The sequence below is a fragment of the Montipora capricornis genome, chromosome 2, assembly GCF_036669925.1.
Source record: "Montipora capricornis isolate CH-2021 chromosome 2, ASM3666992v2, whole genome shotgun sequence".
In the NCBI taxonomy this organism is placed as follows: domain Eukaryota; kingdom Metazoa; phylum Cnidaria; class Anthozoa; order Scleractinia; family Acroporidae; genus Montipora; species Montipora capricornis.
Genome location: NC_090884.1, coordinates 56,134,662 through 56,159,661, shown reverse-complemented (window position 1 = coordinate 56,159,661; position 25,000 = coordinate 56,134,662). Strand labels below are relative to the sequence as shown.

Genomic DNA, 25,000 nt, shown 5'->3' with positions numbered 1-25,000 from the left:
AGCTGTTGTTAGACCTGCCTGTACTGCAGCTTTGTTCAGCCCTACAAAATCTCTCACAGCATTTTTCTCTTTAAGGTACAGCTGTGCTGCAGGAGCTGATCTCCAAACAAGAGCTGTAATTAAAATTTAGTAATTATTCAGAGCAAATTTGAGATACCTTTGTGTAACACTTTTTATAGTACAGGTGTGCAATGTAGATGCTTACTCAGGTTTGGCTTTGTGAAGGTAAAAAAAAAGCAAAAAAACTGAAAGCAGCTCTACTTAAGGTCATACTGATTCCTTTTCACTTCATTTGTTGAAGCCCTTAAACTCAGACAATTCAGGACCGTTCAGCAGCTTGTTCAGCTATCATCATTAATTAAATAGCCCAACAGCTTGATGATTTTATGCATGGATGAGCTGACTGTTCAACTGACTGGAAGCTACTAGTGCCAGGCCCCACTGCATGAAAATGTCAAGAACAAGCTTTTATCACCTGTTGACTATCATGAAAAATTTGAACATGTTACAAGTGAATAGTGAATAATATAATTATAATTTTAAGTTGAAGACAATAATTCCTTTTATTAATAAAATTATCATTAATAATTATAATTATCATTCATATGATAATCAGTTATAATGATCAAACAGAATCAGGAGTCTTGATAACTATCATCAAAGTAATAATAATATCAAACTACATCATTATGGACATAAAAAGTTGTCGTTTCCTGAGCAAGGAGAGCCCAGGATTTGGCAAAGTAGCAGTTCACGGCAACTGCGTGACAGTTCTGATACTGCACCTTATCATGATGTAAACATCCTCAATTGATATGGGTACTTAACTGTTGCATTGCTAAGATGCTAAAACCATCTTACCATCAGCAGCACCACTGTCCTTTCCTTCATTTGGCTTTCCGTATGTGAAGCCATCAGTCGGCAGAGTGAAGCAGCGTCTTAGGGGCTTTCCTAGTTCAGACTTATTGAAAAATCAATAGTCAGAAAAAGTTGTAGGTTGTTATTGAAGTTTTTGAGGTGGTTGTACATGGTTGTAGATACATGTAGTTGTAGGACTGAGGTCGTTCCATGTTTTAATGGCTAGGGAGAATTAATTAATAGACACTTTTTTGAGGATGTGCAATGTATACAAAACATGGACGCAAGGTCCATGGTCCACCACTGTGGACTCGGTCCATGGACTACCCCTATGGACCACCCCTCATTTTGTGATGTTACGAACAGAAAAATCTTTAGACAAAAAGAGAGAAGTGATCCTCACACTTATCTGGACAAATTAAGCGATTGTCTGTTAACAGGTGGAGTGCATGACCTCTGCAATGTGAGGACAGTTGGGAGCAGGTCAATTCGTTGGGCTTGCTTGTTTCGTTGAAGGACTCGATGAATGAAGTGAATGTATATTAGTTTGAAGTGCAGGTTATAGACAAATCCCTTTGGAGCCACCAAATAGATTTATAGGTATCTATAAGACACAACAATATTATTGCTTAAATCAGTAGCCCATAACTAGGAGCAAACTACAGCCCTATATACCTGTTACAAATGAGAGCAGGAGCAGGAGTCCGAGCCCAATGACAAATCTCAATAAACTAACTTGATGTCATAGTGTCACCGAACCGGATGTTTTTTTTTTTTTTTTTTGGGCAGAAAAGGTAGTCTATATAGATCGGTCTCTTCCACGTAAATGCCGTGACATACCGGTAGCTTGTAGTCATGGGCTCCTGCTTAAATTGTCCCAATGAGTGCAAAGATTGCTTTTCTCTTTCATCCAAAGATTTTTCTGCTTGTACCTTTACAAAATGAGGGGTGGTCCACAGGGGTAGTCCATGGACCAGGTCCATGAAGGGGTCCATGGCCCAGGTCCACAGGGGTGGTCCAAGGACCAGGGGTCCATGTTTTGTATAATTATGTCCCTTTTCTGATGCTAATGGAGACAAACCTGACCTGTCCAGATTCTTACTCTTGGGTAATGGACTCTTGTTAGCAGAAGCCATGAAGGCAATCTCGTTCCAAGAGTCGACTGGACATTGGAGTGTCCGTAATAAAGAGGTTAAGTTTTTATGAATTTTCTCTCTGGTGTATTATGCCTTAAATAAATTCCCGATACAAACCCTTTTCAAATTTATGTAACGCAACAACGATACTCCGTGAGCTTGGGGTACCTGACTGTTTCATGTTACCTTTTGCAGTAGAGGATTGTTTAAAAGCGATTCTCTTTGAGCACCCAGCGTCACATATTCTTTGCTCATCTTGGATATGTTAAATATTTTGCTAAACAACAAATTAAGAAATAGAAGACGAGTTATCAGCAACAATACGGGAATAAAACAATTGTTGGTCTTCAGTATAAACCTGTGGGCTAAAAAAAGGGGTCGACTAAAAAATTTACGCCCTCCAAGTTTTGGGGAAATTTTAAGCAACTGAAAATTGCTTTGATCCCATCGAGAATTTTACTCTCAGGAAAAGCGTTTGTGTATACACACCTAAAAAGAAAACTGTCAACTCATTGTTGACGTGTCTTGGTAATTGAAACATGATACCACGATCATTATTTTCACTTTTCTAGTCGATCAGTGGCCGAAATTTCCCCTGATTGAAACTGAAGTATCAAGCACCTTACTAGTCAACGATTGTTGATTTTTGTTCAGTAGATACAATTTTAAATTTAAAATCTTGACGAAGAACTTTGGTCGCGTGTGAACTCGCGATTGAAATATCAAGACAACTCTACCGAAATTGGCAGGATTTTATAGGTGTTGCTTTAGCTTTACTGAAAGATAAGGACCACTTACCTTGAATAAAGATAATTTGTTATTTAGTATCCCAGTCTTATGGAATTGCCTTAGATTTTCGAATGCAATCCATTGAGGTTTGTTGCAGAGTTGGGAAATGTATTTGGTTGCTATGGACGCCTGGGACATACCGCTGGTTATCTGAATTGCTGGCTCAACTTGTTTATCGTAGCAACTGCGAGGGAAATTCAAGATGGACGCAACGAAAAAACCACTTTTAATTCCTCCAGAGTTTTCGAACTACGCCGAGAAGCATGGTATTTTCCAAATTTATGAGGTAATGCAGTAATATTTCTTCGCTCTTCTCTCTCTTTTTTTTTTTCAAAGGGGGAAACAATCTTCCAAAGGTGTTGCTCTTTTAAAATGCAGTCATGATCAAGCTCAACTTTTTGTTCATTTCCGATACTTAAAACTAATACTGATATTTGAAGATGTCGACTTTGATGGTATTTAGTTTCAATGAGGATAGACCTTGAAGATGTCAAATTAAGCCAATGTTGTTTTCATCACCGCAACTGAACAAGCGATGCGAAGTAATGTCCTTGTTAACTGTTTAGTATAACCTGATAAAGCTACCCTTTGACTCCCATCAGTGATTGATATAAATTTTCTCTTCACAAGCATAATATACATTGTTAAGCAGACTGGTGACAAGAATAAAGAAATTTATCACCTGGGGCTTTTTGTCTAGATCCCATCTTTAGTTGACCTAAAAAGTAATGAGCCCAACAAATTGACCAATACTGTCAACTGTACATGTGCACAATTGGCTTCATATCTCAGTTGCATTTGGTAGAGCAAATGCACTGGCATCGCAAAGTTCATGGGTTCAAATTCCGTTTGAGCCACCTAAAATTTTCATGTGTCAATAAAACGACATATATATATATATAATATTAATACCCAGTATTTAATTATTGCATAAATTTATTTGTCTAACTACAGGTACACATATAAGGGTGCCCAAGGATCATTTCTCTCGTCTTCCATATAAACCTGCACTTCGAGCAATATACATTTATTTAAAAATTAAAATTCATATCTTGGGAGTAAAAAGGTTAATTCAGATCTGAACAACTTCATTGTGTGTGTGTGGAACATTTCTTGAAGTGCAGGACTGTCAGTTTTCTTGAGGAACTTATAATCTGCAAGAGCTCACTCTGACTTGTATGGTCATTTGTTTTCTCTCGGGACTGACAGTGTGTTGCTACATGTAAATGTTGTCGTTTTTGTTGAAATTTGGGATCATCTTACCCTGCGAGCAGGTGGTCTCTTCTGTGCTTCCCGAGAGAGAAACCACTGCGAGTAACCGTTAGTCTCTTTGAGTGTGCCGCCGTCCAGCACCAAAGACGAATAAATTAATTTAAACCAGTAAAATGAGTTAGTAAACTTGTTTTGGCGCTTGCGTGTGTGTTCAGCTATGTAACTGCTGTGTAGTGATTTCCGGCGAAATATGACGAATTGATGTCAAATACATCACGTGGGGTGTGACATACTTTGCACATGCTCGATGGGAAATCAAACGGTTGCTCGCAGTGGTTTCTCTCTCGGGAAGTGTCGGAGAAACCAACTGCTCGCAGGGTAGGATCGTCTTAGCTAGTAATGATATCTTTCCTGAAAAGTATGCATAGCCTCTTCGTATTGTTGTTTTTGTTTGAATTCTTATAGTGGATTCTGACTAAACTTGTCATAGAGCAACCTGCTGATCCTTTGTCTTACATGATAAACCTTTTGGATCAAGAGAGAAATGGTAAGACTTAATGAAGTATTAATAGTAATAATAATAATGATGATAATAATAATAGTAATAATAATAATAATAATAATAATAATAATAATCCTTCAAGGGGTCTTGACCTTGTCATGGTGAAGGATCCTGCATATCTTGAGAGCAGTGATCAACTCTGGCCCAAGTCGCCAGTAGGTGCCCAAGAACCCTGGGGGCTGCAACCGCAGTCACATCCCCAAGGCGCTAGAACACCCGACTGGCCTGCCCAACCCGCAACCAAGCCACGAGCCCCCCGCACCATGCCGAAGGGATCTCCAGGTTGGAAGAACCCGGAGCAAGGGGGCTCGGGGCAACTAGGCCTAAGTCCCCGAGAGCCCCAACCTGTGGCCCCCACCCCCACTGGTAACCAGAGTAATCCACTACCTGTTACGCCACCAACTGGTAGGAAACACAGACATTAGAACTAACTGGAGTTCTGATGTAGATCTGGTATGCCTCACTAGACCAACGCCCCAAGGTCTTGATCAGGTTATCTGGAACACCTTGTGCCGCTGCAGTTGTCGCCGTCCCAATCTGGAAGCTGTGACCAGAGTAGGAGCTGGAGTACCCTGCCCCATGTAGGATTGACTGCAAAAAGGATGATAGCTGCTGCCAGGTAAGAGGACGACCATCACTAAACATGAACAGGGGCCCTGGAGCAGACCCACGCAGAGACAAGTAACTGCCCAAAGCTGTTATGGGGCACACAGAGCCCGAGCCACGCCCCAAGTAGATATCACAACCCACACGGAAGGGGTCTGTCTTGGAGCACTTGATACGGACTTTGAAACAAGAGGGATTCACCAAGGAGTCCGCTTGCAGGTCGCTAACAGTCATATGGGTGTTAGGATCGAATGCCGAGTTGACTGGGAATTCGCCAGTGCGCAAAAACCCAAAAAATGCCAAGCAGCACGCACATGGTCTCTAGTAGACAGGTCCAAAGAGCGCTGAATGACCTTCAGATGATCAACTGTGATAGGTAGGTGCCTGGGTGACGCTGGACCTTGAACCCGCCTAATGCCCCTTAGCAGATGCTGCAAACGAAGACAGTTGACTGACGGATTGGCAAGGCCATGGTCGATGTGAAGGGAGTGCACTGCTGATAGATAGACCTTGATAGAGGAATGGTTCGGGTTGTCTGCCAATAAAGAAGCAAAGCGCATGAGAGTCTCCTCATTGGCTGGGGGGATGGAGGCATCCTGGTTTGCACGACCATCCTGACAGCAAAAGTCTATAAATCCACGTTGGGCAGATCGGTGCACTCATCGGGTGGAAGGTGCTAGACCTTGGGTAAGTAGGAACCGACACTTCTGAGTCAAGGAATCTGAAGCGCTGCCAGAAGGGAGGCAGGAATAGGAGACGGGTTGGGTTGGCCTGTGGCTCCAGGCGTCTGAACCGCTGAAATTGGAATCGAGAGAGTGCTTTACCTTGAACTGATGAAGCTGTAAACGAGAAGGAATGATAGTCAAATAGCGCAGCAACACCATTAGGTTTTTGTCCCGCAAGGTGCCAGACTTAAGTACAGCCACCACAGACTCATTGTCACATAAGAACTTGACCCGCCGAGATACCCACTGAGGGCCCCACAGATAGGCTGCCACCACAATTGGGAAGAGTTCCTTGTACGCTATTGATAAGGAACTTTGTGCAGCTGACCAGGTACCAGCAAACCAGTGGGATTTAAAAATAGCTCCATAGCCCAAAAAGCCAGCTGCATCCAATGAGACCTGGAAGTCCGGGAGAGGTGCCCATGCATGTGGGCATGCAGAAAAAACTGAGGCCATCCCAAGTTCAATCCCAAGGATTGTGAGACGAGTCGCAGACCCCTCCAACTTATCTGGATGAAGGGTAAGGCCAAGTTTTTTACACAGACGAACACAGGTTTGAAGGTTGTTGTGGCACACAGGGGGAAGCCAGTGGGCCCAAAGTGAGGAAATCGTCCAAGTAATGATGGGGAAATGTAACAGGGTGATCATAATTGTGGACCCGAATCCATTCAACCAGGTCCGCAATGGCGGTGAAGTTAAATGGTGCTCAACGCAGCCCAAAAGGAATGGCAGAATGGTGTACGTCGGTGGGAGTCTGGGCTGTCTGAGGAAGACTGAGGAAACCCAGAAAAAGAGGATGGCCTTGGTTGCAGTGAGGACGATGTTGGCGAACGCAAATGAAAACTATACAGATCCAAATTCATTTTGGATCAATCATTAAGACCCGAGGCAGCAGCATCCCTTCTGAAGGCCAAATTGTATTCAAGCCAAGCCAGACCTGGATATTGACAGGCTGTTTGAATATAATGAGCAGCTTATACCTTGTCAAGTCTAACCAACGCAGGGGGTTAGAGGCACACAGGACCAGCTGGAAAATCGTGAAGGCCTCAGTCCAAGTAAGAATATCCTTGATTTCAATCTCCCTGCGTTTTGTGTTGGACACAAGGAGTTTATCCTCCAGGAAGGTCTGTGGTTCCTGTTCCACAGCGCGAAGATTGACTGTAAGTAGATCCGCCAACTCCCCGAACTGGCCCTCGATGATCTTCTTGGCCAATTTAGCTGGGATTGTTGCATGACCCAGACCAACAATGAAACCCTTCTCAGACTTAGGCACTGATCCAGAATTAGCAAAACTTGGCAGGCTGCTTGATACACTGGGACTCGCGAATGGAGAGGTGATGGGGGCCACGAAGGGGGCTGAGCTCGAGTCAGTGATGGCCGACACAAAAAGGAATAAAGGCAGGCAAAGTAAACGTACCTGATGATGCCCCAAAAGCCATAGACAAGATGTTAACATCACAAGAAACAGCAGTCGATCCGAAGGAGCTAGATGGAGCAACGCCAACAGAAATGCCAGGGACGGAGGGAGGTAATGGCGAGGGGGCGATCCCTTGAATTGAAGAGATGATGGTAGGAAGGGTGCTTCCAAGCGTGCGAACAACAGCCTCCGCAATAGAATCGACGGCCAAAGGCGCCACAGGGTCAGAGGGAGCCATTGAACCACCATCGGCGCGGGGGACAATAGAGGTATGTCCTCCGAACGAAGTCCAGCAGACAAGCTATAATTGTTTGTTGAACGAGGTGGGTTTGGCATGATGTATAATCAAACACCAACCAGCGACTAGCGGCTCGACTACGGTCGAGGAATGAGGAAAGTCTTCTTTATCCACAACTGGGAACTGCTACACTAAATCCGCCAAAAAAACGCCACGCTAATGTGTCGGCAAGCACACTAGCGGTCCAGGTTCGAAAGAGCGACGAGCAAGTGAACAACAAACCAACAAACACGGCAGAGGGCGAGGAACCCACAGGCGATGAATGACGAAATCCTTTTTGACCACGCTAACATATCGGGGAGCACACTATCGGTCCAGGTATGGAAGAGCGATGAGCGAGTGAAAGACAAACCAACAAACACGACAGCGGGCGAAGGAACCACGGTCGATGACTGACAAAATTCTTTGTCCACAACTGGAACCGCTACACTAAACCCGCCAAAAATGCAACACTAACGTATCAGCGAGCACACTATCGGTCCAGGTACGAAAGAGTGACGAGCGAGTAAAGACAAACCAACAAAGGGGGAGGAAACCATGGTCGATGACTGAAGAAATCCTTTTGTTTTTTATTGCTTTGTTGACCACAACTGGGAACCGCTACACTAAGCCCGCCAAAAAAACGCCACACTATCTGAGCGGCGAGCAGACTATCGAACCAGGTACGAGAGAAGGTAAGACGAACCACAACACGGCGGTGAAGACAAGACGAAATGAAAACGCCACGGTCGACGATCGAAGAACTTCTATTTCAACCTGTACAGCGGCCGAGATAGCCAACGAAGCAAGAAGAAGACTGCCGAGAAACACTAAACTACTAATTCGAGTCACAACGCCACGCCAACAGAGCAACAAACACGCTGCAAAACACATGGGACAACAACGCATGCACTAACCAGGAATACCGCTAGACAATCTCAGCCCCAGGGCTCCCACAACCTTAAGACTGCTGCAAACGCTACAGAACGCATCAAACGCTAACAAACACCTGCAAAAACGCTACTGACCGGACTAGCTCCCGGTCATCATAAACCATGTAACTATTAACAAACGCTACAGAACGCACCAAAACGCTCAACAAATGCTAACAGATGGCCACGACACTAACAACCACCTGCAAAACACTACTGACCAGAATAGCTCCTAGTCGTTAACTATGTTAAATTTCATTTAACTATATTTATCATCAGTGGAATAAGTTCAATGCCTTTGATTTAAGTTCCTCAGATATTTATTCATGGTCCTCCAGCTGCAGGAAAACGGACAATGGTGAGTAATTTTCAATTGTTTATTGATTACCTGAAAGATGTGTTTATGGTTGTCTTTGAACATCTCCTTCGTGAACTCAACTTTGAATGTTCTCTGCCTTTTGCCTCAAGTCTATAATGGCGAGCAAGCACTTGAATTGTGTGCACATTACCCTTGATAACCTTGTCTTGGAATCAGATTCAAAAGCAGCAAAGAAGGTGAGAGCTAGTTACAAGTACCATTAAACTGAAATGAAAGAGGAATAATTGTCCTTCTTGTCTATCCCAAATAACGCTCACCTCATTTTGTTATAAAGCATTCTCTTGCAAGTTTTTCGTGTCATTTCTGTTGCATAAACTTAATATAAAACTGTTTGAATCTTGCAAGCAACTATTTAAAACAGCCAAGATTTCATTTTTATGTCCCAAATGAAAGAAAACATTTAAAATACTAAATTTACTTTTTTGAATTACATGCATGTACAGTATAATTACCCTAACTTACATTTTTACTATAATGGCTAAGGCTTGGATCTACATAAAGTTAATTCACAGTCTATACTTTTCTTGCCAATTTAATTTGAAAAAGCATGACATTAAGATATTTAAAGTACATAAAGGTCGATAAGGTTGATCCTGGACCACAAGCGACATTTGCATCATTGATAACCACTAGACCATCGAAAAAAAGCCAATGAGCAGTTGCGAGTTTTTGTAATAATTATTTGAATAATTAGATACCCATCACCAAAATTGAAATTTAAGCTAATCAGTTTAAAATGAGTGTTAGACCTTAACAACATGTACCTGTAGATCAGCTATATTCTGAATGGAAATACATGGGAGTATATAAAGTTATGTTAGTGACCTTCTAATCTATGTACATCGTGTAATTGTCACAAGATGTCCAATGTCCTTCTCGTATATCCCTTATAGCGTTTAAACCAAAACATAATTTTCGTCATCATGATGATAATGATAATAATATTATTTACATGACGTACGTACTGTATAATATGTCGACTTTTATATGGAACTGCATGTTGTATATGTGCCATTCCAGGAAAATATCCACACTTCCAATCCCCCGATTTTACTCTTGACTAGTTGTAATGCCAGGAGATTTCACTCTGTCTAATGCCAGACAATTTTACTCGTCAACTGGGTGTGTCCCAGGGTGTTTCAGGTATCATTGAGTTTAATAAGCAGTCCCCTCCATGAAAAAAAAAAATGCATATATACACCTTATTCCAAAATGGCCGCCATTTAAATATTCTCTTTGGAATAAGGTGTATTTGTAGTGTTGTTGAGAATTTCTGTCTCAGTTACTTTTTACATGAAGCCCTGGTGATCCATGTTTTCTATCAATAAAATATGAAATAAATTTCATTCAATTGATTCATTTTTTATGTTGGTTCACAATTTTAGGCCCAGGAATATATGTCAGCCAAAGAGGTATAAGATATATTTTTACATTTAAAAGGCAAAATCTTTAGTTGAAAAGTAATAAAATAAATTGAGATTGATAATTATTTTTAAAATAAATTAAATTAAATTAATTTTAAAAGAGCTAATTTTTTAAAAAAAAATGTACGGTAATAGCTTTAAATTCATCAAGGCAAAACCAGATGGGTCATGATATAAATGTTAATTACACTGTACACTGTGCTCCAAAATCTGGTAAGAGGTTGTGGGTTCCACATTTGTCAGACAATTTGCGTGTGTCTATTATCACATTACTGACATTTGAAAACAGTTAAATTAAACTAGGATAAGGATAAACAGACCAGATGCAAAAATGGCAGCTACATGTAATATAATTTATGGGCTACATGTAATAAGCCTTGCGAAACTCATTTAATTTAATTAAAGTTACAGTAAAACTTATTTTACACATGTCAACAAGTCTAGTAATTTATAATTCAAGTTATTACTGTTAACTACATGTAGCTGCCATTTTTGCACTAAGTTATGCAGGGATTCTTTGTTCTGTTCTGACCTAGGATTGCTCATTTAACCTTTAAGTTAATTATTATCCTCTCATTTGAAGAAACGTTTGGCATGTTGCAATTCCGCAATACACTAACTATAATTAATTATTATGTCACAGTGATGCTTGAATAATTATTTTCAGTCAGTACCAACTCAGGTTTGGGTCACTCTCATCAAAGAAAGACTTCAGAAGCAAGACTGCATCACCAAGGTATGACATATCGCCTAGGTCACTTCATTTCTAGACTACAAGGCTGTTGCCTAACAGGCGCCCGGTAGCCTGGGGCTCCCAAAGAATAGCTCTGGGCGCCTTAATTTTTCACAGCAACACCTTTCACTTCATATGTTGGGCTCCTAAGTTCTCAGCGTTTAGCTCTGAGGGCCCCTTTAAAATTCTGTTAGACAGCAGCCTTGAGACTAGTACATGTACATTAAGGTTATTGTATGGTAAAGGGTTCTGGAAAGTTCTTGTTTTGCTTAATTACTTGTCTTTAGTATGGTTAATAAGAATGCAAAAAAAAGAAATCTGGTATTCAGCCATCTAAGTTTGCCTTACCCTAACTTAGTCTAACAAAGTCTTAATAACTAAAGGCCATTAATGCAAACAGTACGTGTACATGTGGAGAAGGCGAAAATGCAAGCAGGGTCCCAAGAGAGGGGAACTGGATTGAATCCTCATCTGAGAGTGCCCCCCCATTAAATCTTTTCCAAGGATAGAAGATTGGCACTCACAGTCACTGTTTTCTCACAGGGCTGGCTACTGGAAGCATTTCCTCAAACAAGAGAACAGGTGAGTTTTTTAGTAGATCCTCGAATCGGTTCTTTCTTTGACAGTGAGGAAATAAATTTAGGGGGAAATCATGAATTTCTCTCAAAGTTTTTCTGTCTTGTTTTATCACCTCTCTCCAAGTTCTAAACCCAACTGTTGTTCCATCTCAACTGCCTTCTTCTGTATATCCTTTCTCCTCATACCTTATGATTCCCAGTTCAATGCTGTGCCTGGGTTATAATTAACTACTGGCAATCCTCATTGACCTGGAGTGGAACCTGACTGTGCTTACAGACACAATAGAACACTCCATGCAGTTGGTCAATTCTCAATGCAGGGGTTTCAAAAGAAGCCGGTTACCGGCGCTATACCGCCGCCTGCTTTGCCTCACACCAGCGGCTAGTTTGCCTTGATTTTCACTAAAAATGCTATCATAAACTTGTCAAACTGCCGCCTTCAGTGGGCTATCATGGACGGCTATTTCAGAAGTTATTGAAGCCCCTGCAATGTAAGAGTTTTTTTGGTGGATGTCATCATGAAATATTTTATTTACTAATTTTTGTTCCAGGGTAGAGATGATGGCCACCTGTCTGTCCCCACCCTTCCAAAACCAGATCATCTACACTCATTTCAATTTTTGCTTTTTATTATATAGACAGGGGTGTTTTACTGGAAAATATTCATAAAATTCATACGAAACTACTGTTCGTCCATGACCAGTGTGGCATATTTTCCATATCCTCACTAGTGAGGATGTTAATGATGTCATTTGCCCCCTTTGCATAGTTGTTTGTGCAAGCAGTCAGTGAAAAATGGCGAGCTATAGATTCGTGAAGTTCTCTGAAGATGACGTAAAATCTTTCTCTGAGAAACAATAAGATGCTAATGCGAAGATTAAAACTTCATACAACTTAAAATTATTCAAGGAGACTTCCTTGCATTTGAAGAGGAAATGCGAAAATTGAAGAAATTCCTGCCACCGAGCTGCAAGAATTTTCGATAAAGTTTGAGCTTGGTGTTAGAAAGAAAAATGGTAAAACACTCCTGTCTATGTAATAAAAAGAAGATCATTACATGTTAGCTCCATGATATGAATTTTATGTTCTCGTGGCAAGAACAATAGAGTGAGTGCAGTGAACGAGTGAGATAAAATTCATATCTCCTCGCCACCATGTAATATCCTCTACATGATTTAGGTATACAAAGTATCTCTATGCCATAGTTTCTGGCACTCACAGCTATTGATCAGTCTTAAAAATTTTGGAGAACACTCTTACATTCCCAGCACCTAATAATTTTACCTTCCTTTCAGTATTATCCAACAACTGCATGTGTGTGCGAGTGAGTGTGTGTTCCCATCGAGGCCCCAAAGTTGTTAAAATGATGGATAGCGCTATCCACCAGATAAATCACTATTCAACTTGGATAAACACCTAGCAATTTATTTAATAACCAATTGAATTATTCAGTGGATAGTGATTTATCCAGTGGATAGCGCTTTCTAACATTTGAACAACTGGGGCCATGTGATCCACTATTTGACATCACTTCGTCTTATTCCACGGGAAATCACTACACAGCAGGCTCGCCCAAACGCAGCAGTTATGCACACGTAGCTGAACGCACGCGCAAGCACCAAAACAAGTTTCAATTACTATTAAACTTGTTTTACCAGTTCAAATATAATTTATTCGTCCTTGGCGCTGTACGGCTCACTCAAAGACACTAACGGTTGCTCGCAGGGGGTCCAAAAACCACCTGTTTTTATAAATTTAATTGGTCTCCTTTGAAAAAAGGAAGTTTATTGGTCTCCTTTGAGTAATGTGATACTGAGAATTGACACAAACATCAGCATTGCTGCTAGTAGCATAAAGTCACTGCTTACGAGCCAGAAGGCCCATCAGGCCAGCGCTTATCTCCGGTTTCCATAGCATGGAGCGACTAGGAGTAGTTCTACTCCTCCCTGGAATGGATGCTAGTCCATCGCAGGGTTACCCCCAGCATTACACCGGTACCCATTTATACACCTGGGTGAAGAGAGGCACCGTGGGAGTAAAGTGTCTTGCCCAAGAACTCAACACAATGTCCCGGCCAGGACCCAAACCCGGACCACTCGATCCGGAGTCAAGCATACTAACCATGAGGCCACTGCGCCTCCTAGTAGCATACCTGAGCTGGAATGTTCAGTAAAGTGTTCAGCGTTAACTTTGCCAAAACTGTGCTTATGCCGATGGGTTCACCCCAAGAACCCCAAGGACTTGCTAGTACCCCTGGCCATTCATTCGATATATACAGTTAAAAGAACAAGTGATTAATGTATAATTTATGTAGTGTATTATAACAGAACATCCCTAGGAATCTTCATTGACTCAAATTTATCATGGTCTTAACATGTCAAGGAGATTGCTAGCACTATTTCTTCTAGTACAGGTACTCTTTAATAAAAGGTTGAGGTCATTCATTTCTGAAAAAAATGCCGTATTGCTATTGAGCTCTCAAACCATATTTTGACTACTGCTCCCCTGTGTGGGACGGTCTGACCAACAAATTGGCCAACAAGTTGCAAAAACTTCAAAATCAAGCCGTTAGCTTAGGGTAATAACTAAAATCTGATTACTACTCAAGTGCTACAGAACTCCGTTCTAGACTTGGGTGGGATTACCCTTATACGACAAGATTAAAGGAAAAAGCAAGGTTAATGTTTACAGCTTTGAACAAAGAACTCCAGAGAATTGGAAGACCTGTTCAGCCCCACACTGATTTTTTAAAATGTAGGTTCTCCTATAAGAAGTTTAAACACAAGTTAGATTTGTTAATGCCCTCTTCGTACTCCCACACAGCAAACATGTAAATCAGTTTTACTTTTAATGTTTTGTAACTGATGTTTTTTATCTTGTCTACAATGCAAATAAAGTCTACCTGTACGTGGATTTCATTCAAAATTCTCCCACAAGCATTGCCACCCCTTCATATGCAAATTTCCCTCGCCCGGCGATCATTTATTAGGTATAGTTTATTCCGTACTCTTGCAGCAAAAGCTGAATGACAGTAATTCTGGTGTCGAACAGTAAAATTATTTATTACACATAACATGAGAATTTTATTCCATAAAGCTCATTTGTACAAATCTATACGCTTTATTTTCACATGTGAAAAAGGCCTATACAGCCAATCAGAATGGCGTACTGTCGGCTCTTTCACATGTGGAAGTATAACCAATCAACGATAGCGTAAAGGCGTTTCCATGCCAATCACTTGTGCATCTCGTGCAAATCGTACTTTGTTATTGAATTAAATTAAATTTGCATTTGGTTCTATTGTTGGTGAGTTTTTGTTTCTAATTCGCGTTCAGAAAACTATTTTAATGAAAATTCTCATGTTATGTGTAATAAACAGTTCACGACATAGAAAGTATTTTGTACCGGGTTTGATTCACTCGTTTTTTGTGTCAAAAACCCTCACTCCCTCGTTCCTTGCTCGTTCAGGTTTTTGACACAAACAACTCGTGCATAAAACCCCGTACGCCGCACTTTCTATGACGTAAACTATATATACATCACATACATTTAAACATAGTGCATGGTCATAAAATTCCTGAACCTTTCAGAACGCGCGTTCACTTTTACATCTCTAGCTGACCCAGATCTTTCTCCCTTTTGTCTGTAACCCCCACTTATTAATTACATTTATAATTAGATATTTCAAGCAGGAATTCACGAAGTCGCCTGGTTGACTCCCAGACAACTAAAAACTTTAATGTCATGTGTTGTATTTAATGTTACGGTAATGAAAACCTACACTGTACCTAGGCTCAAGCTCTTCAAGCAGAAGGAATCATGCCCAAACATTTTGGTGAGCTTACACCTTTTCACTTGACTCCTGGAAGAATTGTTTTTCAGAATAATAATATTATGCTGTGTAATCAGTTTTTTCTCTGTTATTAAAATTATTTTGATACGAATATAGACAACTTTCATAAATGGCAACCATTTTTCATTCTTTTGTCTTTATGTTAATTAGACTTACTGCCCTCATTTTGAAATAAAAGTTCTTTAAATTTGAAATTTGCTCATCGTAGCAACGCTAGTTAGGCTTATTAGCGGCCATTATGAAAGAGGTCTATTATAATGTAGAAAGTATTTTACATTATTTCATCATTTAATTTTCACTTAGCACTAAATGGTGTTACACTGTATGCCCTGAGGCTCTTATTAGATGCTAAGTAACAAGGAAGGTTCATTCTTTAACAAAAATTAGGTTTTTGAAATAATTAACGCCCACGTCGCCAGTGGAGGGTAGGTGCCCAGGAAGCCTGGGGCTGCAACCGCAGTCACATCCCCAAGGCGCTAGAACACCCGACTGGCCTGCCCAACCCGCAACCAAGCCACGAGCCCCCCGCGCCCGGCCCCCCTAAGGCACCCGTCACACTTGAGCCAGATAGCTCAGTGGAATAATAATAATAATAATAATAATAATAACACAAAAAAAAAGAGCACAAAAAAAAAGAAAGGGGGGGAGAGGGAGGGAACGCCGAGAACCACTAAACTCCTAAACCGACTCACAACGCCACGCCAACAGAGCAACAAACACGCTGCAAGCACATTGGACAACGCATGCACTACGCAGGAATACCGCTGAACCATGTCAGCCCCAGGGCTCCCCCAACCTAAAGAGTGCTGCAAACGCTACAAAAACGCATAACAACGCTAACAAACGCCTGCAAAACGCTACTGACCGGACTAGCTCCCGGTCGTGAACCATGTAACTATAACAAACGCTACAGAACGCACCAAAACGCTGAACAACGCTACCAGACGGCCAAGACACTAACAACCGCCTGCAAAACACTACTGACCAGACTAGCTCCTAGTCGTTAACTATGTTAAATTTCATTTAACTATATTTAACGCCCGCGTCGCCAGTGGAGGGTAGGTGCCCAGGAAGCCTGGGGGCTGAAACTGAAGTCACATCCCCAAGGCACTAGAACACCCAACTGGCCTGCCCAACCCGCAACCAAGCCACGAGCCCCCTGCGCCATGCCGAAGGGATCTCTGGGTAGGAAGGACCCGGAGCAAGGGGGCTCGGGGCAACTAGGCCTAAGCCCCCAATAGCCCAAACCTGAGGCACCCACCCCCGCTGGTAACCAGAGAAATCCACTACCTGTTACGCCACCAACTGGTAGGAAACACGGACAATGGAACTAACTGGAGTTCTGATATAGATCTGGTATGCCTCGCTCGACCAACGCCCCAAGATTTTGATCAGGTGATCGGGAACACCACGTGCCGCTGCAGTGGTCGCCGCCCCAATCCGGAAACTATGGCCGGAGTAGGCGCCGGAGTACCCAGCCCCATGTAGGGTAGACTGCAAAAAGGATGATAGCTGCTGCCGGGTAAGAGGACGACCATCACTAAACAAGAACAGGGGCCCTGGAGCAGACCCACGCAGAGACAAGTATGTGCCCAACGCTGTTATGGCGCACACAGAGCCCGAGCCACGCCCCAAGTAGATATCACAACCCGCACGGAAGGGGTCTGTCTTGGAACACTTGATACGGACTTTGAAACAAGAGGTTTTCACCAAGGAGTCCGCTTGCAGGTCGCTAACAGTCATATGGGTGTGAGGATCAAAGGCCGAGTTGACCGTGAATTCGCCCGCACCCAAACGATGCCAAGCAGCACGCAGCCCACAACATCACATGGTCTCTAGTAGACAGGTCCAAAGAGCACTGAATGACCTTCAGATGATCAACGGTGATAGGTAGGCGCCTGGGTGACACTGGACCTTGAACTCGCTTAATACCCCTTAGCAGACGCTGCAAACGAAGACAGTTGACTAGCGGATCGGGAAGGCCATGGTCAATGTGAAGGGAGCGCACTGCTGACGGATAGACCTTGATGGAGGAATGGTTCAGGTTGTCGGCCGGGAAGGAAGTAAATTGCCCGAGAGTCTCCTCAGTGGCTGGGGGGATGGAGCCATCCTGGTTTGCACGACCATCCTGGCGGCAAAAGTCTGTAAATCGACGTTGGGCGGATCGGTACACTCATCGGGTGGAAGATGCAAGACCTTGGGTAAGTAAGAACCGACACTTCTGAGTCAAGGCATCTGAAGCGCTGCCAGAAGGGAAGCAGGAATAGGAGACGGGGTTGGGTCGGCCTGTGGCTCCAGGCGTCTGAACCGCTGAAATTGGAATCGAGAGAGTGCATCAGCAACTGGATTAGCTTTGCCTCGAACAGATGAAGCTGTAAATGAGAAGGAATGATGGATGGCCAGCATAGTCAAATAACGCAGCAACACCATTAGGTTTTTGTCCCGCGAGGTGCCAGACTTAAGTACAGCCACCACAGACTCGTTGTCACAAAAGAACTCGACCCGCCGAGATACCCACTGACGGCCCCACAGATAGGCTGCCACCACAATTGGGAAGAGCTCCTTGTATGCTATAGATGAGGAACTTTGTGCAGCTGACCAGGCACCAGCAAACCAGTGGGATTTAAAAATAGCTCCATAGCCCAAAGAGCCAGCTGCATCCGATGAGACCTGGAAGTCCGGGAGAGGTGCCCATGTGGGCATGCAGAAAAAACTGAGGCCATCCCAAGTTTGGAACAGTTCCCGCCACCAGGTTAAATCCCGCCGAAATTCCTGGTTAAGCCTAATGGGGTGATCATCACGGTGAAAGGCACAAAGCAAGTCGATCATCCGGCGAAGGAATTTCCTACCCTGTGGGGCGACCTTGCAGGCGTGATGGAGATGGCCAATGAGGGACTCCAGCTCGCGACGTTTACAAAAACGTTTTGCCGACCACTCATCTAACAGTGAAACAATCCTATCTCTCTTGTCAGTCGGAAGGCGAGCCTGAAGGTTCTCGGAGTCAAGTTCAATCCCAAGGATTGTAAGACGAGTCGCGGGTCCCTCCAACTTATCTGGATTAAGGGGAAGGCCAAGTTTTGTACACAGACGAACGCAGGTTTGAAGGTTGTTGTGGCACACAGGGGACGCCGGTGGGCCCAAAGTTAGGAAATCGTCCAAGTAATGACGGAGAAATGTAACCTCATAATTGTGAACCAGGATCCATTCAACCAGGTCTGCAATGGCGGTGAAAATAAATGGTGCTGAACGCAGCCCAAAAGGGAGCACCAAATCCACAAAATATTGCCCACGCCACTTCATGCCAAGAAGGGGGCGATCGTCTGGGTGGATAGCCACATTCCGATATGCACTGGCCACGTCGAACTTGGCCATTAACGTTCCTCGACCCAGAGACATTATGCCATCAATGAAAGCATCCACTGAAACATACTGAACTGTAAACAGGGGCTTAGGGATGCCGTCATTGACGCTTTGCCCCTCTGGGGATGATAGGTCTAAAATGAGACGCCACTTCCCAGGCTGATTAGTTTTGGGGATCACCCCGAAACGACTTATTTGCAATGACGGAAGCGGGGGCACTGGAAAAGGACCTGCCACCCTGCCAGAAGCGACTTCAGCTTGCAAGTAGGAGTCAATCACTGATGGGTGCTCAGCAGAGCTACGCATGTTTGAAGATGCAGATTTGAGGGACACCAAGGATGGGTCAAAGCCTATCCGAAATCCATCCCGTATGCCAGAAGTCACAAATGCCACAGCTGACTTGTTGGGATGGTGGCATAATTCGGCTTGAAATTGATCCAACTGTAATGGTGTGACCTGAGACACCGGAGATAACGGGGCAAAAGAGACAACTGGAACGCTGGGCTTAACTGGAACAGAAACGGGAACTGAGACTGGAACTGAAACTGGAACAGGACAAAACAACTTTGCCAACTGAGGCAATCCATTCGGCTGGCGAGGCAACGCAATCACATCATTCAAACTATGTACAAACACAACACTGGGCGAACCTCGCCCCTCAGTACTGTCCCCTGCTCCCTCCAGGGGAGGGGGAGCGGGAACGGGAACGAAATCCAGCTGAGCGGGGAAAGGGGCAGTTAGCCTTGGTATGCTCTCCCTCGCAATTGCTGCAGTTGTGGCGGAACTTGCACTTCCCAAATAGCCACCGGCATTTCCCTTCATTCCAGGAATGGCAGAATGGTGTGCGTCGGTGGGAGTCTGGGCTGTCTGAGGAAGACTGAGGAAACCCGGAAAGGGAAGACGGCCTTGGTTGCAGTGAGGACGATGCTGGCAAACGCAAATGAAAACTATACAGATCCAAATTCATTTTGGACCAATCCGTAAGGCCCGAGGCAGCGGCATCCCTTCTGAAGGCCAGATCGTATTCAAGCCAAGCCAGACCTGGATATTGGCGGGCTGTTTGAATAATGAGCAGCTTATATCTGGTCAAGTCTAACCAACGCAGGGGGTGAGAGGCACACAGGACCAGCTGGAAAATCGTGAAGGCCTCAGTCCAAGTAAGAATATCCTTGATTTCAACCTGCCTGCGTTTTACGTTGGACACCAGGAGTTTACCCTCCAGGAAGGTCTGTGGTTCCTGATCCCCAGCTCGGAGATTGACTGTAAGTAGATCCGCCAACTCCACGAACTGGCCCTCGATGATCTTCTTGGCCAATTTTGCCGGGACTGGTGCATGACCAGGACCAACAATGAAAGCCTTCTCAGACGTAGGCACTGATCCAGAGTTACCAAAACTTGGCAGGCTGCCGGATACACTGGGACTTGCGAATGGAGAGGTAATGGGGGCCATGAAGCAGGCCGAGCTTGAGTCAGTGATGGCCGACACAGGAGAAAAGGTAGGAATGAAGGCCGGCAAAGTAAACGTACCCGATGACGCCCCTGATGACGGAAGAAATCCTTGTGTTTTCTCTATTGTTGTTTTCCTTTGTTGACCACAACTGCGACCCGCTACACTAAGCCCGCCAAAGAAACGCCACGCTATCTGAGCGACGAGCCGACTATCGGAACTGGTACAAGAGAAGGTAAGACGAACCACAACACGGCGGTGAAGACGAGATGGAGACGGTCGAAGATCGAAGAACTTCTATTTCAACCTGGACAGCGACCGAGATAGCCAACGAAGCGAGAAGAAGAACGCCGAGAACCACTAAACTCCTAAACCGACTCACAACGCCACGCCAACAGAGCAACAAACACGCTGCAAGCACATTGGACAACGCATGCACTACGCAGGAATACCTCTGAACCATGTCAGCCCCAGGGCTCCCCCAACCTAAAGAGTGCTGCAAACGCTACAAAAACGCATAACAACGCTAACAAACGCCTGCAAAACGCTACTGACCGGACTAGCTCCCGGTCGTGAACCATGTAACTATAACAAACGCTACAGAACGCACCAAAACGCTGAACAACGCTACCAGACGGCCAAGACACTAACAACCGCCTGCAAAACACTACTGACCAGACTAGCTCCTAGTCGTTAACTATGTTAAATTTTATTTAACTATAATGAACTAAAAAATTCACTGTAACGGATTATTACATATTATATATTTTGCTAATCATTATTTATACTGATCTTTTGATTGATGAGTGAAAATTATTCCATACCTGAGTTTAATATTTATTTCATTGTTCTGTACCAGTAATGACATACATCTGAGCTTCAATATGACAAAAAATTTAATGCAGATTTCAGTAATGTTGTGCCACAAAAACAAGAGTGCAACAACTTATCAGGAACAAAATTTTGGAACCATTAGAAAAAATCATTATCCCTCATTATTTTGAAACCGTCTAGTCTGGTTTGTGTTTGTGGCGTGTTGCGTAATGTACTACAGCAGCTGCTGTACTTGTTGTAAACTCTTAAAAATTAGCCTGGGAGGGTTTTAATTTTCAAAATAAAAACTATTTTTTATAATAATTTATTATTATAATTATAGTGCTTTTGGAGGCTTCAGACACTGTGCTGATAGAAAGAGTGATGGGAAAAAGAATTGATCCAGAAACGGGAGGTATTTAAAGCAAATAGGCCATTTCTGAGTTCAAATTGTCTCTCTCATCTTCAAAGCGAGTCTAATTTAGTAATTGCAAAGTTTTCTTTATGAAAATTATTTTTCATTCATATGAAGTAGAACTGATTACCATGATCACAAAAACTTCTCACCTAGACAGGCTTTGAACTCAGGAATGGCCTATTCAGTCATATTCAGCAGGTCAGACAGCCCCGGACAAAACTGTTTCAAGAGACATTTCAATCCAATTTTCAATTTCGCGCCATGGTACCATCGTGTCCAAAAGAAACAAATTCGCCCCCCTCCCCACCCCTGGTGCAATGTTGTTTCGGCTTTGCAGCTCAAGCGTGCATTTCTTGTGTTACCGCAAACAACATTGCAATAGGGGAGGGGGGAAACAGTCTTTTAATTTGGGACAGTAAGCATTTTTGTCAGGGTGAGTGCAAAAAAATAGGTAGGTATTCTTGTAAATGTGTCTCAACAGATTTCGCCCGAGGTTGTAGCTTGCTTTAAATTTGCAATTAGTGTACATGTAGTAATTAATTATTAAAGTCAGTAAATACCCTAGGCCCGGTTGTTCAAAAGCCGATTAACGATAATCCCAGATTAAAAATTAACCAAGGAGTTAATTTCTCTAATGCCAAATGCTGTTCAACGCTGATATTCGGCAAAACTTTACATTACAAGAAGTCAATCTTGAAAAACAAAAATAAGAAAAAGAAACTTTCACCAAAAAGTTGAAAACATGAAACAAAAGTTTACGCTAATCCTGGATTCGTATAAACATAACAACTTTCTTTAATTTTCCAGACATGTTTCGACGGTACATCCGTCATCTTCAGTGTTACATATTTTGAAATCGCCGTTGAATTTAAAGCGCGCGCGATCTTAAATTCAACGGCGATTTCAAAATATGTAACACTGAAGATGACGGATGTACCGTCGAAACATGTCTGGAAAATTAAAGAAAGTTGTTATGTTTATACGAATATCTATATTGTTGCTGCTATCTAGACTTTTTAATCCTGGATTAAGTTAATCGGCTGTCGAACAACCTGGCCCGGGATAAGCCTCACTAGCTTGTCTTGCTGCCAGACAAGATTTAATTCATCCATCAGAAAGCTGAATGGCTCATATATTTTTCTTTTCTCTGCAGATGTGTACCATTCAACTTTTGATCCACCAGCTGACCCATCTGTTGTGCAACGTCTTGTTCCTGATCCCAAGTCCTCTGAGAAAGCCATGATTGAAAGACTAATGGAATATCACAGGTTAATGGCCACTCATCTAGCAATTTTCTTTAGTACTGTTACATGTAAATAACATTTTTGGCTTGTTTTGGCTCTCTATTAACCCTTCCTCACCTGAGAGCTCATGCCCCGTTCACACCAAACCTTGAGGAGGCTGACACAGGGTTCTTGCTAAGTTTTTGCACAGGAGGTAAAAAACCAAAAATAGCAGGTAACCTTGCTACCTGCCCCTGCATGGGCTAGCGAGCTTAAGTCTTAACTTGACGTTCGTATCGATCGCTGTCACGTTCCAGCTGCTCCTAAATTACTTTAATACTCAGCAAAAAGAAAGTAGCTTATGCTATTTCATTGAGTTTCACTCACCAACGCTTTTCTGACGCTATTGTTGAAAACCAAATTCCGAAAGACCTTTCTCTCGTTTTCCACGTGTGGATGCCATGTTGTAAACGTTTAATAATGGATTATGGGGGGTTTCCCCTGGCCGCGGGAGGAATGGAAAGGAAACATGGCGGACATCGTTTCGAGGGATGAGTTGGCGAAAAACAAGCTGGATTGCTTTTACAAATGGTATACTTTCGAAGAGATAACATGTGCCAGATATCTTCACAGGATTGGTTGGAAGGGGAAAGCAATATTTTCCCATAAACACAATGTGATTTCAGCTTTAAACAGACGAACATTCGTTGGATAATTTCGGCAAATATTTCAGTGAAACAGCCGGTAACATTTTCTTGAACAGCCGGTAAAAATAACCGGTTACCGGCTCTTAACAAGAACCCTGTGACACCAGAGTTTTAGGGCCGCACGCAAGCTGAGCACTAGTGCATGGGTGGAAAGCCTAAATCGCACGTGTTTTTCTGATTTTTGTGACGCCTGTGTGACCAAATCTGTAAAATTAACATTTTCTTGTCTTCCCTTTGGTAATTTGTTTTTTTAATTTGCTCAGTTCTAACCACGTCCAGTTCCTATCAAATACCGGTACCCTATATTTAGTTACAAATGGTTACCGGTCATCTCGCCACCAGGGAGTTTCGCCACCTACTAACTCGCCACCAAGAAACCACCTCGCCACCAACCAACTCGAAGTCACCTCGCCACCAAACTCTAGAGTAAAGTAGTCGCGGTGAATTAGCTGTTCGAAGGAGAGTAAAGTAGTCGCGGTGAATTGGCTGTTCGAACGAGAGTAAAGTAGTCGAGGTGAATTAGCTGTTCGAACGCGAGAGTTATGTGTTGCACCAGCGGTAGCCCTATGATATCAGCTTACTTTGTATAATAATGAAGGGGATAGTTTCTAAAGAAACTGTGGTGCTGCGTCGGTGGGGAAGTAGTATACAAAAATTTGGTTTTATCAACGGAGTTGAAAATGTAAATTGGCCACCGTACAGAGATTCTAAAAGCTGACGTTTCGAGCGTTAGCCCTTCGTCAGAGCGAATCGAGGAATTGTGGGTTACGTGTAGTTTTTATATAGTAGAGTAGGAGCTACGCTATATGTGGTAACATGGCAACGTGGAAAATAGGAATATATTAGTTAAATGAAAAGCGTTCGTTAATACCGTGAGCATTAAGGGTGCCGATTTGGAAGATGAATTTTTGTTCCAGATTCTTGCGGCTTTCCGTCGTACCTAGATGTAGGGAAAGACCGCAGATAGCCATGTGTTACCTGAGCTAATCGAATATAATTTGGAAAATTGACAAATTACAGAATTTGGCAAAACCGTCTGAACGACCTATCTTGTCCATAATGTGGCACAGATTTTAAAAAAAATTACCGAAGGAAAGTATAAACATTAAGGAATTTAGGCCAAAAATAGGAATTTATCTGCCTGTCATAAGATGTGATTTCGCCATGGCAAGAGAAAGGACCAAGATGTGCGTCTACCACGCTTGTCCTGTCGATTCTCCTTTATGGCAGCGAGTCGTGGACGACCTATGCCAGACAAGAGCGGCGACTCCTCCCATGCACTGGTGTCAATTAGTGCAGATCGCAAGTCTCGCTTGATGACGTCCTTGTAGCGCAGCAGCGATCGCCCTCCCGCAGTTCTCCATACAGGACTTCTCTTGGTAGGCGGTCAGGCTCCATGCGATGTGCATGGCCGAGCCATCGAAGGCGTCCCTGAATGAGCAGTGATGGCATGCTCCGCGAGCGAGCGCGCTCCAGGACCTCGGTGTTGGTGACTCTGTCCTGCCACCTGATTTGCAGCAGGCGCCGAAGACAGCGGAAGTGGAATGCGTT

General features: G+C 43.2%; 2 protein-coding genes across 4 annotated transcripts in view; one reads left to right on the top strand and one right to left on the bottom strand.

The window, feature by feature from the left end:
* The window catches only part of LOC138028105 (cilia- and flagella-associated protein 77-like), a 405,094-nt gene that overhangs the window by 4,517 nt on the left and 375,577 nt on the right, over positions 1–25,000 (bottom strand). The window contains exons 2-5 of one of the 2 annotated variants that reach the window (XM_068875636.1): positions 2,793–2,870; positions 2,181–2,271; positions 862–961; positions 1–113 (exon numbers count right to left, since the gene is read on the bottom strand). The exon at positions 1–113 is cut by the window's left edge and continues 119 nt beyond it. In XM_068875636.1, coding sequence (XP_068731737.1) covers positions 1–113; positions 862–961; positions 2,181–2,249 — 282 coding nt within the window. In that variant the 5' untranslated portion in view covers positions 2,250–2,271; positions 2,793–2,870. Of the gene's footprint in view, positions 114–861; positions 962–2,180; positions 2,272–2,792; positions 2,908–25,000 lie in introns of those variants that run through there. The other variant, XM_068875635.1, reaches the window with a different exon arrangement.
* Positions 2,906–25,000, top strand: part of LOC138028063 (adenylate kinase 8-like) — a 35,362-nt gene continuing 13,267 nt past the window's right edge. Inside the window, exons 1-10 of one of the 2 annotated variants that reach the window (XM_068875632.1) lie at positions 2,908–3,069; positions 4,461–4,542; positions 8,823–8,872; positions 8,983–9,069; positions 10,279–10,305; positions 10,985–11,053; positions 11,594–11,632; positions 15,421–15,463; positions 21,445–21,516; positions 22,673–22,787. In XM_068875632.1, coding sequence (XP_068731733.1) covers positions 2,986–3,069; positions 4,461–4,542; positions 8,823–8,872; positions 8,983–9,069; positions 10,279–10,305; positions 10,985–11,053; positions 11,594–11,632; positions 15,421–15,463; positions 21,445–21,516; positions 22,673–22,787 — 668 coding nt within the window. In that variant the 5' untranslated portion in view covers positions 2,908–2,985. Of the gene's footprint in view, positions 3,070–4,460; positions 4,543–8,822; positions 8,873–8,982; positions 9,070–10,278; positions 10,306–10,984; positions 11,054–11,593; positions 11,633–15,420; positions 15,464–21,444; positions 21,517–22,672; positions 22,788–25,000 lie in introns of both variants that reach the window. The other variant, XM_068875633.1, reaches the window with a different exon arrangement.